This window comes from Epargyreus clarus, unplaced genomic scaffold, assembly GCF_041222505.1.
Source record: "Epargyreus clarus isolate Ecla_fem2 unplaced genomic scaffold, WU_Ecla_fem_2.2 ptg000024l, whole genome shotgun sequence".
NCBI lineage: Eukaryota > Metazoa > Arthropoda > Insecta > Lepidoptera > Hesperiidae > Epargyreus > Epargyreus clarus.
The window spans coordinates 8,206,007-8,220,821 of NW_027332231.1; the positions used below are offsets into that span (position 1 = coordinate 8,206,007).

Consider the following 14,815-nt stretch of genomic DNA (forward strand, 5'->3'; position numbering starts at 1 on the left):
GGAATGACGGTGAAGCTGCAACAGTTCAATCACAAAGTTTGTTTTTATAAAAAGGAAGTAGCAAAAAAAGTAACGCTAAGACGTGATAACAATAAGATATAGTTATAGTACTCAAACACCCAGACCCAGAAACGATATCAAAATTTATTATTTACATATCTGCTAGCCGGAGCTCGAACCCGGAACCCTCAGAGTAATTACATTTATAATAACTCTGAGTCCCTTTGTTAACCGACCCTTTACACACTTCCTACACCTCCTGTTAACTGACCCATCACAAACAATCTAAAAATAAACTTACAATGTGTCACGCTATCGTTCAATGACCTCAGCATGTGCGAGATAACAATATCCGTCGTATGTACGTCTGTACAAACTTTGTTTACGTTTAACTAACTAGGTAATCCGGTCCGCTAATGGCGCCAAGGAATTATAGGAAAATAAATAAGTAAAACTGTTTGTTATTGCTTTGTTTTCGTAATAGCTTAACCCAATATGAGCAAAACAGACACACTTTTGAAAATTATCGATTTGTTTCTCTAAATTATTATAATTGTCATATCACTTGAAAGTAATAGTAAGTATAGTTTTAAAAGTCATAGAACTATTTATGGTTCGACTCCAGTGGTGCATCCGACTACTGCAGTCTCTTTTTCTGTCTAATAGTAATAACTGTGTTAAGCGCTGCTGTCTTCAGTATTGAGTAGTGTGGTAAGGGAGAGAAACTTATATGAGACGTTCTAGCTTAGGACTCAAGGGTAACCTAAAAAGGTATATGTGGCCGACCTCAATTACGTCTCCAATTCTGTGTGGGTTAGGTAATTACAGATATCCACAGGGGATAGTGGCCACTGACCATTATCTAAATATATATAACTCAAAGGTGACTGACTGACGTAGTGATCTATCAACGCACAGCCCAAACGACTGGACGGATCGGGCTTAAATTTGGCATCCAGGTAGATGTTATGATGTAGGCATCCGCTAAGAAAGGATTTTGATCAATTCTACCCCCAAGAGGATAACATAGGGGAAGAAAATATTACTTCGTAACGCGAGCGAAGCTGCGGGCAAAAGCTCGTAAGCTAAAAAACTCGTTTCCTACTGCCATATTAAAACGTAGACTCAACTCAGACCCAGTTAAGTTAAATACGCTTACACTTGACCCGAAAGAATCGATATTAGATGAACAAAAAGTATCACAAAAACGCCGTGAAACGTCTGTTGCAACTAGTAATTTCATTTTACAAAATAATCATTAAGTAATCAGTTGGTAAGGCGAGAGCCGTTTTCCTTTTAACTACATAACCGATCACCTTGAATGTTCCGTGGAAAGTGATTTATTCTAGTAAGTTCCATAGTAAACAGTCGTTATTATGAAACTGTAAAATTTAACGGCGTGTTAGACGTTCGATACTTCTTTTAACAATGGAATAAAATAGAAATAAACATCAGTAACGCAATGATTTAAAACTTTACAGCATTGTAAGTTTGTAACTCAGCTATAAGGTCATTATAATATTGGAAGATTATTTTTAGGGTACTTAAATCATAAACAGTAAACGGACATATGTAATTATATTTAAGCTAATATTATATGGCAAATGAAACCTACACCTTTGAAATGCTTTTATAACTGTGCCGTTATAGTAATGTAATCATCCCAAATATTGATTTTGTCGTTATTCCTGACTTCCAATTTTTCACCACCCCAAAGTTTTTGCGTATGTAAGGCGCTGCGCAAACGGGGACACTTTTGTGTCTTGTGTCAAACACAAGCTACCGATGAATATTTGATTTCTATAGAATAAGTATGAAATCATTCAACTCCTTGCGCATACGTGTGTCCAGTTGCTTCCACTTAACACTATATTCATAACGATCAAGAAGTGTTCGGTGTCGGTAACTGGAAACTAAAAGTCGTCAGTTGAAGACACAAGCAACATTAACAAATTTCCTTACAATTACGGTTTCTTACAGCTACGGTTTCTAGTGGTGTCCCGTGTCGGTGACAGGACATCGGCAACTGTGTCCGATTGCCGACACGGGACACAGTGAGCACGGTTGCTTGTGATGGTGTGCTGTGTCAGTAACAGAAAGTGTCCCCGTTTGCGCAGCGCCTAAATAAACCAAAATTTGTTGCTGGTTATTTTTCTTAAACGTATTTTCTTTCAACCAAACTAATCTAGTCCAATGTAACACTAGTGACTTTATTGATGTTTCCTACTTACTGATTTCATTAAATCGGGTCATAATTCGTTATCAGAGAAACGTGACTGTAACATAAACTTATCAGCTATTTGTTTCCAATCGTGACTATATCAACATCGCTTAAATTCTCTTTTCGTATAACATCGCTGCTTTGTACTTTGTAATAAAACACTATCTTTGTGTTGTACTTTGTTCCTTTTTTATGTTATAAGATAAACAGACGAGCTGATGGTTTGTGTACATCTGTTATCAACCCCAGATAGGATTACCAACCTGAGGTCGGTCACAGATGCACCGCTACCCCTAAGCAGGAATGCCTCGGATAAGTATGTCTCCCTTACCACACCCTTCACACTAGAACACTGTAGCGCCTATCACTGTAGCTGTTGTTAGTCAGAAGTCATAGGTGTGGCGGTGGTGCCGCCGGAGTCGAACCACAAAGGATTCTACCACTGTCAAAATACCATCTATAAATAACAAATTAATAAAATGCACGTGGGACACTTGCGAATGTTTTTCCTGTATACCCAGTACAGTTAAGTGGCACGGTCATTGCTCGCAAACTGTTTGCAGGTCATGACTTCAAATTTGTTTTATTAATTCGCGGGCCCTGTGTTCCGACCATTTAGCATTTTACACACGAGTGGCTGGCTTGACAACTGAAATTGTTTCTGGGACATACTCTGGGTTAATTTTATAGCGAAACAAAGAATTTCCTTTGTCTTTGATGTATGTTGTTGTACGATTATGCGTTTAGTATGAATGGATATTGTATTTTTAAATTGAATTCTTTGTTTTATATGTATGCGAGTGGTATTTTAAAACGACTGAGACATCGATCAAGATTGTGATGACCGCACTGCAAATACAGTTAAGCTCAAAGAATTGGAGTGGAATGCACTGGCACTTCCCTTACATGCGACGAATACTTTTCAGAAACAAACACGTTATTCTCTTCCATGTAAGCTAATGGTTTAGTTGCAGGTTGTTCCGGTAGCGCTGGAATGCGGTGTCCAGCCGCCGCCCGAGCGAGAACAGGTGTGACGTCACACTGTTGTCTGAGTACCTATGGTATATTCGTACCACTGCGCTACCGTACCTGCACTGAAAGTTGGTCTGCCGCAAACACTCGTCCAAGCACTCGCTGAGAGAACGTTCCGTGATCTCTGAGTGGAACTCGCCCGTGATGCGACTGTTCCTGTACCGCTGGAACGCGGTGTCCGGCCACCGCCCGGGCGAGAACAGGTGTGACGTCATGCTTTGTCCGGGTACCTATTACATATTCGTTCCACTATGCTACCGTACCTGCACTGAAAGCTGGTCTGCCTCAAACACTCGTCCAAGCACTCGCTGAGGGAACGTCCCGTGATCTCTGAGTGGAACTCGCCCGTGATGCGGCTGTTCCGGTAGCGCTGGAACGCGGTGTCCGGTCGCCGACCGGGCGAGAACAGGTGTGACGTCACGCTGTTGTCCGGGTACTCGGTCCCGCGAGCTGTCACCCGATGAGAGACTGATCATAATCGTGAGAAAAACCTTATTCGGGTTACACGTAGATTGTAAGTCATGTGAAGTAAAAACTCTTGATTTTTTAACTTGAACGTTTGAATTTGTACATAAGTAGAATTAGTATAGAACGGAATTTGTATTTCTGACCTTTAAAGTTTCAAAATTTGAAAATAATTTATAAATAAGTAGGTCCTAGATTTATCAGTCTTATATGGCACTCATAGGAAACCCGAAATCAAAAATTCAACCATGCTCTACATAAAAGCTATATCTCAAACTCTTTATTATTGGTGAGAAGCAAATTTTTCGTCAAATCAAAGTTATCTCATTCATGACCTATTTTCACATTAAAACAATGCTACTTACGATTATCAAGACAAACAAGGTCGTAGAAATGATGGGTCGGCGATGCGCTCACAGTCACGTCGTCCTTCTGTGATACCGAATCTTCTTCGGACAACACACACTGTCTCGTCATAGCATCGTGCTCAATAGATCGGCAGAAGTACCTGATAATATATAAACAGAGGAATAAAGAGATTTCGAGACCACCGAGCTCCTTTGTAAACACGCATATGAACTTAAAAAGCATCTTAATCCAAACCAGAGGAAGGCTACGAAGAAAAAATTGGTTCAACTGCAGATAAATAATCTTTGTTCAATCATAACTGCTAATCTATGCAAAAATGTGTTTATAATATCCTAGGAAATAGCGAACCTAAACTAAACCAGAACAAAGCAGCGCAAACAGGAAGGTTATCAAGTATTATTATAGCATTAAATACTGCAGTAAAACAACAAAGAGTTAAATCACATTTAAGACATAATATTAATTTAAAGCAGACTATTTCCGCATTTCCCTAGAAAATAAAATCAAGAAAGATTAAAGACAGTGCAATACTTACTTCTCGGCTCTCACACACATAGATTGGCATTCGTCTAACGTCATATTTGAAAATACATCTGCCTCAAAAGGCCCGCCTAATCTCTTATTCTCTTCTTTAATGAAGACCGCCAATCCATCACACCTTCTTTCAGCTGCAAAACATATATTAGTCTTAAAGTTAGACATAAACAAACTTTAATTACCTTTTAAACAATCAAAATTAGGTGCACAATTGTATCGCAAAGTCATGCAAATTATAATTTTTATGGTTAACGTTAAACGCCATAAAAATAATTTATCGTTTACTTTATTTCTACCAAGTGAGTTATTAGCATGACAAATGGTTAAACGTTCTTGAATATACTCGTAAATAAGCAGCTTTGTTTTTTGTATTTAGTACATATTATGGCGTGTTAAAGTAAATCTACTTTTAATAAGGATTATTAATTGCAAAGATATTGATAAATTATCATGAAGTCTACATTCAAAAACTTCCTTATATATTTGCCTCTAAAAGAAAACAGAACAACGCAGATATTATAAAGCTAAAGTAGATAAGGCAAAGGCAACAACACCATCGAACTAGAGATCCAACATAAAACCTTAACATCATCAGTAGCTGACATAGGCCCATCGTTAGACCTAAGTCTCTCCCAAGGAGCACCACTGAGCCCAATTGTCACCTTTGCTTCAATACTTAAAAGTTATTTACCATTAAGACAAGTATTCTCCAAGTAGTCAGCATTATGATCATCTTCCAAGAGCTCTGGATGAGTCCGCCTCGTAAACCTGCTTAGCGAGCAAGTTCTTAACGCAGAGTCAAATGTAGCTGATCGGCATACAAAGCTGAATTCTCCCAAGCATTTATCTTCACATTCTGTCCGATTAGCTACCATTATCTCTTTGAGATCCGAAGGTGGTAGCTTCAAGCGCTTTCTAGCGTGACGCTCGAATACGTATCTTCGTGATGGACACTCGCGTTCAGGGCGATTTGCTTTAACAAACAAATTCATCATAAACACAAATAATTGTAAAGTTTTCGATAAAAACATAATAAAAAATAAATGAAAAGTAAAATAATTTGGTTGATTTAGCCATATAATAGATTATAAATTTGTTTTGGATGTTACTCGTAATAACATACTTATTTGGCTTACTTTCTTTTGTACTAATAGATTAGATATATAAAACCCAATTGTGTCAAATAATAGATGACTTTGTGAAATACGCTTATTGATTGTGAAACAAAAAGGCTAACGTTCTCGAATAAGAACAATGATAAAAACAAACAATTAATCTTACATGTGAGACAGATCTCATTGAAATGAACGCTGTTGGGAACTATCATGAGTGTCCCGATGCCTTCTGGCGCGGCCTGTTCTCTAGTGAGGTAGCAAGTGGACTCTTCATATTCAGGTTCTGGGCTGAAGGCAGCGATGCGGGCCCCAGGTTGGAAGTCAATTGAGTTGCAGGTCCTGACGAGGCTGTTCCCAGATCGATCACGTAAACAAAGGTCCTGGCATTTTTCTAGAACGCGAAAAGGCGGAGCTGTCTCTCGAACCTGCAAATACAATAATATTATTAAATTTTTATATATACCTTTAAAATGATTTTTAGGACATAGGATATCCTTTGTTGACGCCATCTTCAGCAGTCTTACGTCTTCTAAGCCCATATATTTCCCACTCTTTTAAGGTTTCAAGTTGTCTGGACCGATTTGTCGCACAGGAGGTACGAATAACCTTCTTACATGAAAGATTTTAAGTTCAGTTTGAGGAAACGTAATAGAGTCTACTAAAAATATTCAATGGAAACTCACCACATCGTCGTCAAAACCATGAAGCTGCTGATTTGGTAATCTCTCGTACATGACTCTACCCATTCCCTGGTTGCACGTTGTTTGGGCTGAAACATAATAAATAGTGAATTTTACTCACAACTTATATAGCAAAGTAGTCATCGTATGGTCTATATTATAAATTTAAATATGTATTTGGATCTGTATATATAAGAAACGGAATATTAGTAAAACACTGTTTACTCGTAAGTGTACCCTCACAAATGTAAAAGAGCTTTTTTTTTGGCTACATAATTATCGTTATTTGTTTAAAAAGTCATTAGTTAGATGTTAGTTAGATTACATATTTCTAAGTTAAATTATCGTAACATTTTCAGACGTTGGTAAGTGAGGCTAATATTGTCATTACCTGAAAGATAGAGGAACCGTCTTTGTTGTGCTAATTACATATTATTTCTTTGTGTATTCATAGGTTCTGCCACATAACTTACAGGCTTACAGCTTACATACATCTGTCTCAGAAAAACTAAAGTTTAATGTTACCATTGGCCATAGTGAGCATGGTGAGTGCAGTGAAGGCGTGCATGACGCGAGCTCCCCGCGGCTTCATCTTCCCTGCTGGCTTCTGCTGTCCTGGTCACCGACCGCTCATATGGCTTCCTGAAAATACTTATAATAAATAATGCTTTTCACATACAAGGTAAATAAGACTGTATTGTATCTACATGTCGACAAACAACAATGCATTACTAAGGTATCCGGGCAGGGTTCGAACCTGGTACCCTCTGAATAATGGACCAGATAACAACAAGATAGACAACCACCCACGACGTCAATATATACATTATCCTTATAAGAAATTTCAGATATGGTGTAGCGTAGAACATAATTTAAGTATCAGTTAGTCGCTTATAATTTCCAATCCTTTAATTTAATTTATTAATCCTTATTCAATAAATACAGACATCATTATCATTACAGCTAATTAACGTAAAGATCGCTGCGATCATTAACTCTACATAAGAATATCATTAAAAAAATCGAAATCTCATGGTCAATTTAAACTATTACTTTATTATTAAAGTGAGTGTATATACTTTACAAGTGAATAGTGATATCATATAGTTATCATACACTTACATAAAACTTAAATATTGTTTTTGTAATAGGTAATTTACTTCATATTGTGCGAAATCATCGGACGAAAACGTGTATCATGTGGAAAATCGGTCATAATTAAAATATTATATGTAGCTATGAAACCGCACATTGCAATAAAACCGTCGGTAGCTACCCGACTATCAAGTCTATAAATAAGTACTCTCTAAACATTCTAATGGAGAAGACATTCTCTACTATCAATATTATTGCTGTTTTCCAAGAGATAACATGATTTATAACAGAAGATAACTTGAATAAAGAAGTCGAGTATGTAAATATTATAATAAATATAAAATTATTTACTTATTTTAATTTCAAAACAGGTGGAAGTAAAAACACAAGATAAAATTTATTAGATTAGTGAACTTATCAAAGAAACAAGAGCATTACATGAGATTTAGAATAACAGAAATAAAACAACAAAGCGAATACAAGAAACAAAGCAATAATTACTTTGATGATACAAGATATTTAGAAGAACTTAACCCGTAAAATGTTCTGGTTACCTAGGGTGGTCAGTTTTTGGTGTTGTGTACTTGAATTAAAGTAAATAGTCTAGAAAACATTTTATTTATTTATTTATTTCAAGCAGCAAAACTAGGCTATAAAACATTTACATAAAATATGTTGAAAGCCCCCGACTAATAGTTACTGAAACTAAAGATTACTAAAGATAGTCTTTTATGTTTAAAAAGGGTATAAAATCAAGACAGGTAGATAAATATTCTTGATTTGAGTATTTATGTATCTTTCTGTATGTGTGTGAAGAAATAAATTGTTATACGTATATCGTACACTATTTAAAACAGAGTTTTGCGTTCGCTCGTAAAAGCCTATCACACCACACTATCTGTAAGCATCTATTTGCTGTATTGGTACAGCTGTGTCAAGCTCTGTTACAAGCTTTTATTTACCTTGCTTTTTATAATAATCTTATTTAACTTAGAGAATAAATATATAAAAGTATTTAATCGTATAGTACCACAAACTAGACCTATTATAGCAATATTAGGTACGTTCGCAGCGCAAAATCATCGGTTCGTTGCACCGAATGAATATGATGAGACAATCGAGAGCAAGGTTGAATAAATATCATATACCTATCATTTATGTACCCGTAATAAATCTACGCAATACCATTTAAAGTGCTCATATGTACGGCCTTCGGTGGTGGAAAATTATGGAAATCATATAAATACTCCGCGGTAGGTCACCTATCGTAAATAGCATTTCAACTTTCCATAACGTAACACACCTGGTTAATAGTGTACTGAATGCTTGTATATGTACCGATTTTGTACAGATAGGCGACTTATTTGTGCAAACGCAAGATCTTTTACGTTTTGACTCAACTAGTTCTAGATATTTTTATATGTTTAAGTAGCACATGAACATGCAGTCCATCTGATGGCAAATGATCACTAAACTGCAAATAGCATCGCATCCTAGCTGAAGTGGATCACATGCGTTTGTGCCCTTGTAAGCTGAGCTGAGCCTTTTGAGTCTCTACCTTACTATATTCCCTAAACCAGAACACATCAGCTTTTAGCACTGTTGGTCTAAGATACATGAAATATGTGCAGGTGTCCACCCTTTCGAAGTACTAAGAATTGTACCACCTACATAAACTAGTTTTATTTTATGGAAGGTGATTTTGTAGAGGTTCCTGCCAATTTATTCATTGCCTGTTCATTACATTTTGACTTGTTAAAAATACTATATAAAAAGACTAATACTACTAATACTAATACTAAAGACTAATATATTATTAGCGTAGTTAAATTCCAATAGTACAACTCGAAATCGACAATTTTATAGATAATCGCAATAAATTCCTGGGAAATAACGCTCACTGGTGCATTTGCACTTTAATTGACATATCATGCGCTTGTTTGTATCAAACATATTATACACAACAGTAAATAGCGTGGTAGTATAAAATAACTATAATAATGTACTGTTAGCTATTGATAGGTGTCATTATTGAAACGGACGCAACTTTGTCATGTATACCGTTACTAAGCACAGACGCGTGAAAAGGGTCGTGGCTCGCGTATCTCGTGGTATAATTAGGGATGTTGTTGATTCGTAAGGTCCCGTTTCAAATGACCACTATTAATATAATAAAATAATCTTACTAGTGGTGCCCGCGGCTTCGCCCGCATTTTAAAGAAATAATATGCCATACATAAAATTTGCATTGGAATGACAGTAGTGCCATCTGTCGAAAATTGGTCTTACCAACTCCCAAACCCTCGTGGGCTCTTGGACAACAACTTTGCTAAAGATCATCACTTGATCAAATGCATAGTTTCCGATTCTAAAACTACTTACGAATTAAAAATTAATCAAAAATAACCTTTTCCCACGGACTAAATTGTGAATCTAAACCATTCTCAAGTCCCCTTGAACACACACAACGAATTTCATCAAAATCAGTCCAGTCGTTTAGGAGGAGTTCATTGACATACACACGCACATAAGAAATATATATATAAAGATATATTTGAGCCTAACGATAAAGCAGACGTGCTGCCTAATGGAAAGTAGTCAACGTCGACTATGAACATTTGCAACACCAGAGGAGTCGCCAATGCATCGCGACTTTGAAGGAGAGCTCTTTTTACACCTTTTTTGAAGAACCCCATGTCATAGTGCTCCGGGAATACCTCAGGAGGAAGTTCACATTAAACATGTCAGACGGAAACCGTGTCATATATTTATAATTCTAATTTTTCTGTTCTATATTCACAGACGTCTGCTCGGCTGTGTTATGGTAAATATTGTATAGGTAACACTGTATATTATGTTTTTGTCGGTCACGGTACCTGTCTGAGACGTTCTAAGGCTGTGGATGTAACAAAATCCTAAAACACTACCGTGTTGATACTATCAAATAACTGAAATAACAAAACATCCAATTTTAGTAGATTTCTATATAATTGTAGGAAATTGCATACTTGGGTATTACTCCATACGAGCTTCCACGCGCGACTCTACCATTGATTTTCACCTTTTACAGAGGTCCCTAAATATTTGCCGCCTTTGTTACATGACCTGAAACTTTCTTTTCTACAAAATGTAGTCAAATCCAATAAAAATACATACACATCTATATAAAATTAAACTAATAGTGTTCCGACAAAAGGAACGAGATAGAATTAATATAGTTCTTAGCATATTAAAAGTATTTATTAGCGGTGCTAGACTCCCAAATCTATTCTTTCAAATATCCGAAATTACATCCTATCAATGTCGTCAATGTCCAAAATTTCTCAGAACCACAATATTAATTGAGAACAAATACTCATAATGTTACCTATTGGAAGCACGAAGAAACAACTATCCTTTCTCAATCCGGTTTCATCTTTCATACGCCTTTCCGTTGACCGTTGAGATCATGGAAAGTTTATACCAATGCAAAGCAAAAAGACATGGTGAGGTCTTAAAACTGGTGTCTTGTTCAGTTAGCTCGAATTATAAGTAATTTACTAATGTTATTTATTTAGAAATCGAAAGTATGTAAATAATTATATATCTTCATAACACATTTTAAATATGTTCAAATTATTTTTATTTGTAAGAGGTAATTGCAAAAAGGGTAATTCGTTTTTTTATTTACCCTACGACATCCTGGTAACTTGTCAAAATTTTAACAATTTGATATTTCTGGTCAATGGTAGAATTTAAAAAGACGAGCTCGATACATAATGTATAATATACGAGTACATGATGTGACCATTTGTAACTGTTTTCAAAAATATCAAATCAAAATATCCCTAACACATCACCTAAGTACAAGATAGACCTAGGCACCGTGAACACAATGAGCATGAACCACCGCATCTACATCACAAAGCATCACTATGAAAATTTTGGCGTTTCCAAAAATTGTGCCGCATTGACCGGAAGCCCACATCCGGGCCTTTGTGGCCCGAGCGATGTCCTCGTCAGAGTAATTCTGGTAATGACGTAGCGTTCGAATTTCAAACAGTTATCTCTAGTACGAAATCAGAGCATTCCCAACAAGGACGCGCAATTACTACCGAAGTCTAGAATATATTTTAGTTAGGCACATTTGGATGTCTACTAGGTTTGACTTAAAATAATGAATGTTATTAATGTTGTAGTAGTGGTACAACTCTGCTTGGTTCGATTGCGTCGATTGCCGTGTCGGTGTTATTAATAAACAATCTGTCAATTTTTTCAGGAATCAAAATTTGACGATTTTTAATATTTGGTTGACTAAAGATTGGGTAGGTTCCTATCTATTCCTAAATAATAATTTTTGAATTTAATTATAATATTGATGATGATAAGAGGTAATTGATCAGTAGCTTTTATTACAATAGAGTTTTCCGTTTTGATTCAATAAAGATGATGCCATGTCTAGGAAGCACGTGACAAACTTAGGTACAAATCTATTTTCAGAGAGGAGACAGATCAAAGGATACAAAAAACAAAGACATTAAGATAACACGAGATCTAAGGCCAAGTCCACACTGGAAAGCCAGTAAATATCTAGGTAAAAATATTATACGTCATTTATTACTATTAACATACAGATACGTATTTCGCAATTAATAATTAAATTCAAAGAAGTATGTACATAGTATAAATCTGAACGAAATAGAGTACCTGTACTTATCTACTCCCAAGTTCTTTTCAATTACATACAATTGAATGAAATCTACATTTTTGATGTGAAACATCTATAGCCGCACGTAAAAAAGATTTCTGGCGTGGCGACGATTACCTTTAACTACATAGACAAATGTTCTATAAGGGACAGAGCTATTAGAACAATGTGATAAAAAAAGACAACTAGTGTTTGACCTTGCGTTTCAAGTGTACGCAAACGTAAATATTGACCATGGAATATAGTGACCAATGATTACTTCAGTCAAAACGGGACATCGATTTTTTTATGTCAAATACTTTTTACTTGAAAAAATATAGTTAGAAATAATAAAAAACACGCTTTTATGATAAAATTAACTAAAAAGTAGAAAATAATTTTCAATCTAGGAATAATTTAAGGAAAAGTAAATAGTATAATTGTGCAAAAAATGTGGGGCGCTTTATGAAAACTGATAAATGGAGCACCCCATGTTTTTTTCACAATTATAATATTTACTGTTACTTAATTGACAATGGCAACGGTTCATTTCGGAGACAACGGCACGAAGCATCGAAAAAAGGGACTGTCCCGTTAAAAACGGGACGTATGGACGTATATTTCTCATTGATACTCATGCTTGTCAAAGACAATGAAATAATGGAACAGAAGGTAAAAAATGTCCAGAACTGTCGATAATAGTTTTAGTACATCGTTTACGTAGAAATGTTATAGTACAGTTTAACTAAATAAATTATTATTATATAAATATATAATTTGATGAAAGAATGTATCTATACAGATGTATCGACTGGTTTAAAATATACGATTTAAAAATTGTTTATATTTATTATCGTATATTAGTAAAGATTACTCACTCCTAACAAGAAAATGTACCCAGTTTTGAGAATTGAAATAGTTGCGTAAAAAAGTTTTGCCACGTCTCCGTGCTAAAATGTCCCTAAAATATTTGAAATAATTATTTATCTATTATGTAAATTACGCAGTATTAGTTATTTATTTGTAAATTTTCTCTAAAAATGTTTTTATTTGTCAAGAATTCAAAAAAAACTTACTAATAAGCCGTTTGTGGCTTCATTCAATTTCAAGGCGGCGAAGTATCTTTACTAATTTATGTTAATTATTTTCAGTTTTATTTTACACACGACCATTAATTGCAAAGTTGTGTACATTTTATAAATGTACTAGCTGACCCAGCAAACATTGTGTTGCCATATAAATAAAAAAAATGTTAAGGGTGAACAACCCTTATCACTTAAGAGATATGAAAAATAGATAGATAGTAGCCAATTCTCAGACTTACTGAATATGCATATAAATTTTGATGAAAATCAGTAAGAGCGTTTCGCAGGAGTACAGTAACTAACATCGTGACATGAGAATTTTATATAATCTTACCGTGGTCTTTTTGAGGATTAATTTCTGGCTATACAAAGATTGTTTATTAAATTATGTTTAGGTTAATTTATTCAATTAAAGAAATTTTAAAATACCGTATACTATCCTATATAAATTTTATGGTAATATTTTTTATTATTTACCACAGATATCGAAGAAAATTTAGAGATTAGGATACAGAATTTCCCATATATCGATTTTATTTTATTAAAATAAACTATAAAAAGTTATATTTTGACTAAAACACACTAATATAAAAATTAAGCAGTGGGATCTTAAACTATAACATACACGTATGAACATCGTGAGCTTCAATAAAATGTCACTTCTGTTCTGTTGATCTATGGTCATATATCAATGAAAATTTTTTCATTGATCTATGACAGTTCAATTCAATCAATGAAAGTTTTTGTCAATGAAAGTGCATGGTCATGCATTTTGCGTCTTTATCACTTTCATTGACAAAAACATACTTTGTCTCTTTCTGGTTACTCATGTAATCATGGCGGATCGAACACGAAAAATAAACAAAATTTAATAATTTCTCTTCATTTACGTGTGATAGGTGATTCCATGAATCTTGTTTCTTTTTCGAGCATAATTTTTGCATTTATGCATTGCACAAGAAGGTATTTTGAGGCTTAAAATTCAAAATAATGACGTTTAACGTGTTCAGTGACATTCGTGTGTATTACTACGCCGCGCGAGAGCGACTGGAGTCGTTTTAACTGGTTTTACACCACTTGACGTATTTTGTATGTTTTAAGTATTGCCCGCTTATTTTTCTGATAATAAAATGTCTGACCGTGATAATTTAGAGAGTGAAAGTGAACAGCCTTCTGCAAAGAAAGCAAAATCACACTATGACACACCATCAAGTCATCAGTAAGTTAATTTTTTTTTTATAATTAAAGTATGCATTTATCTGTGCATTAAGCACGCGTATATTTGGTGTGTTTTGAGCGCCAGCAAATGTAAAATCTACTATCTTGGTAGATTAAAATTCACATAAAAATCATTGCATACAATGTTTTTAAATTATTAATTAATTTTAATGTCATTCTTCTCAGAGAATAAATTTATTAAGACTGACAGAATTGTATTTCAAAATCAGCTGATGGCGTGCAGCGCACGAAAGTTTTTTCTTATTTGTTATAAATATGAACATTAAAAAAACAATTAATTTTTCTAATCATAGTGGCATTAAATCATTTTC

At 34.9% G+C, this 14,815-nt stretch overlaps 1 protein-coding gene across 3 annotated transcripts in view; it reads right to left on the reverse strand.

The window, feature by feature from the left end:
* The window catches only part of nompA (no mechanoreceptor potential A), a 43,320-nt gene that overhangs the window by 19,915 nt on the left and 8,590 nt on the right, over window positions 1-14,815 (reverse strand). For 2 of the 3 annotated variants that reach the window (XM_073086308.1, XM_073086306.1), the window contains exons 2-8: window positions 6,945-7,061; window positions 6,423-6,508; window positions 5,906-6,164; window positions 5,316-5,597; window positions 4,623-4,755; window positions 4,084-4,226; window positions 3,517-3,721 (exon numbers count right to left, since the gene is read on the reverse strand). In XM_073086308.1, coding sequence (XP_072942409.1) covers window positions 3,517-3,721; window positions 4,084-4,226; window positions 4,623-4,755; window positions 5,316-5,597; window positions 5,906-6,164; window positions 6,423-6,508; window positions 6,945-7,011 — 1,175 coding nt within the window. In that variant the 5' untranslated portion in view covers window positions 7,012-7,061. The remainder of the gene's footprint in view (window positions 1-3,516; window positions 3,722-4,083; window positions 4,227-4,622; window positions 4,756-5,315; window positions 5,598-5,905; window positions 6,165-6,422; window positions 6,509-6,944; window positions 7,062-14,815) is intronic. The other variant, XM_073086307.1, reaches the window with a different exon arrangement.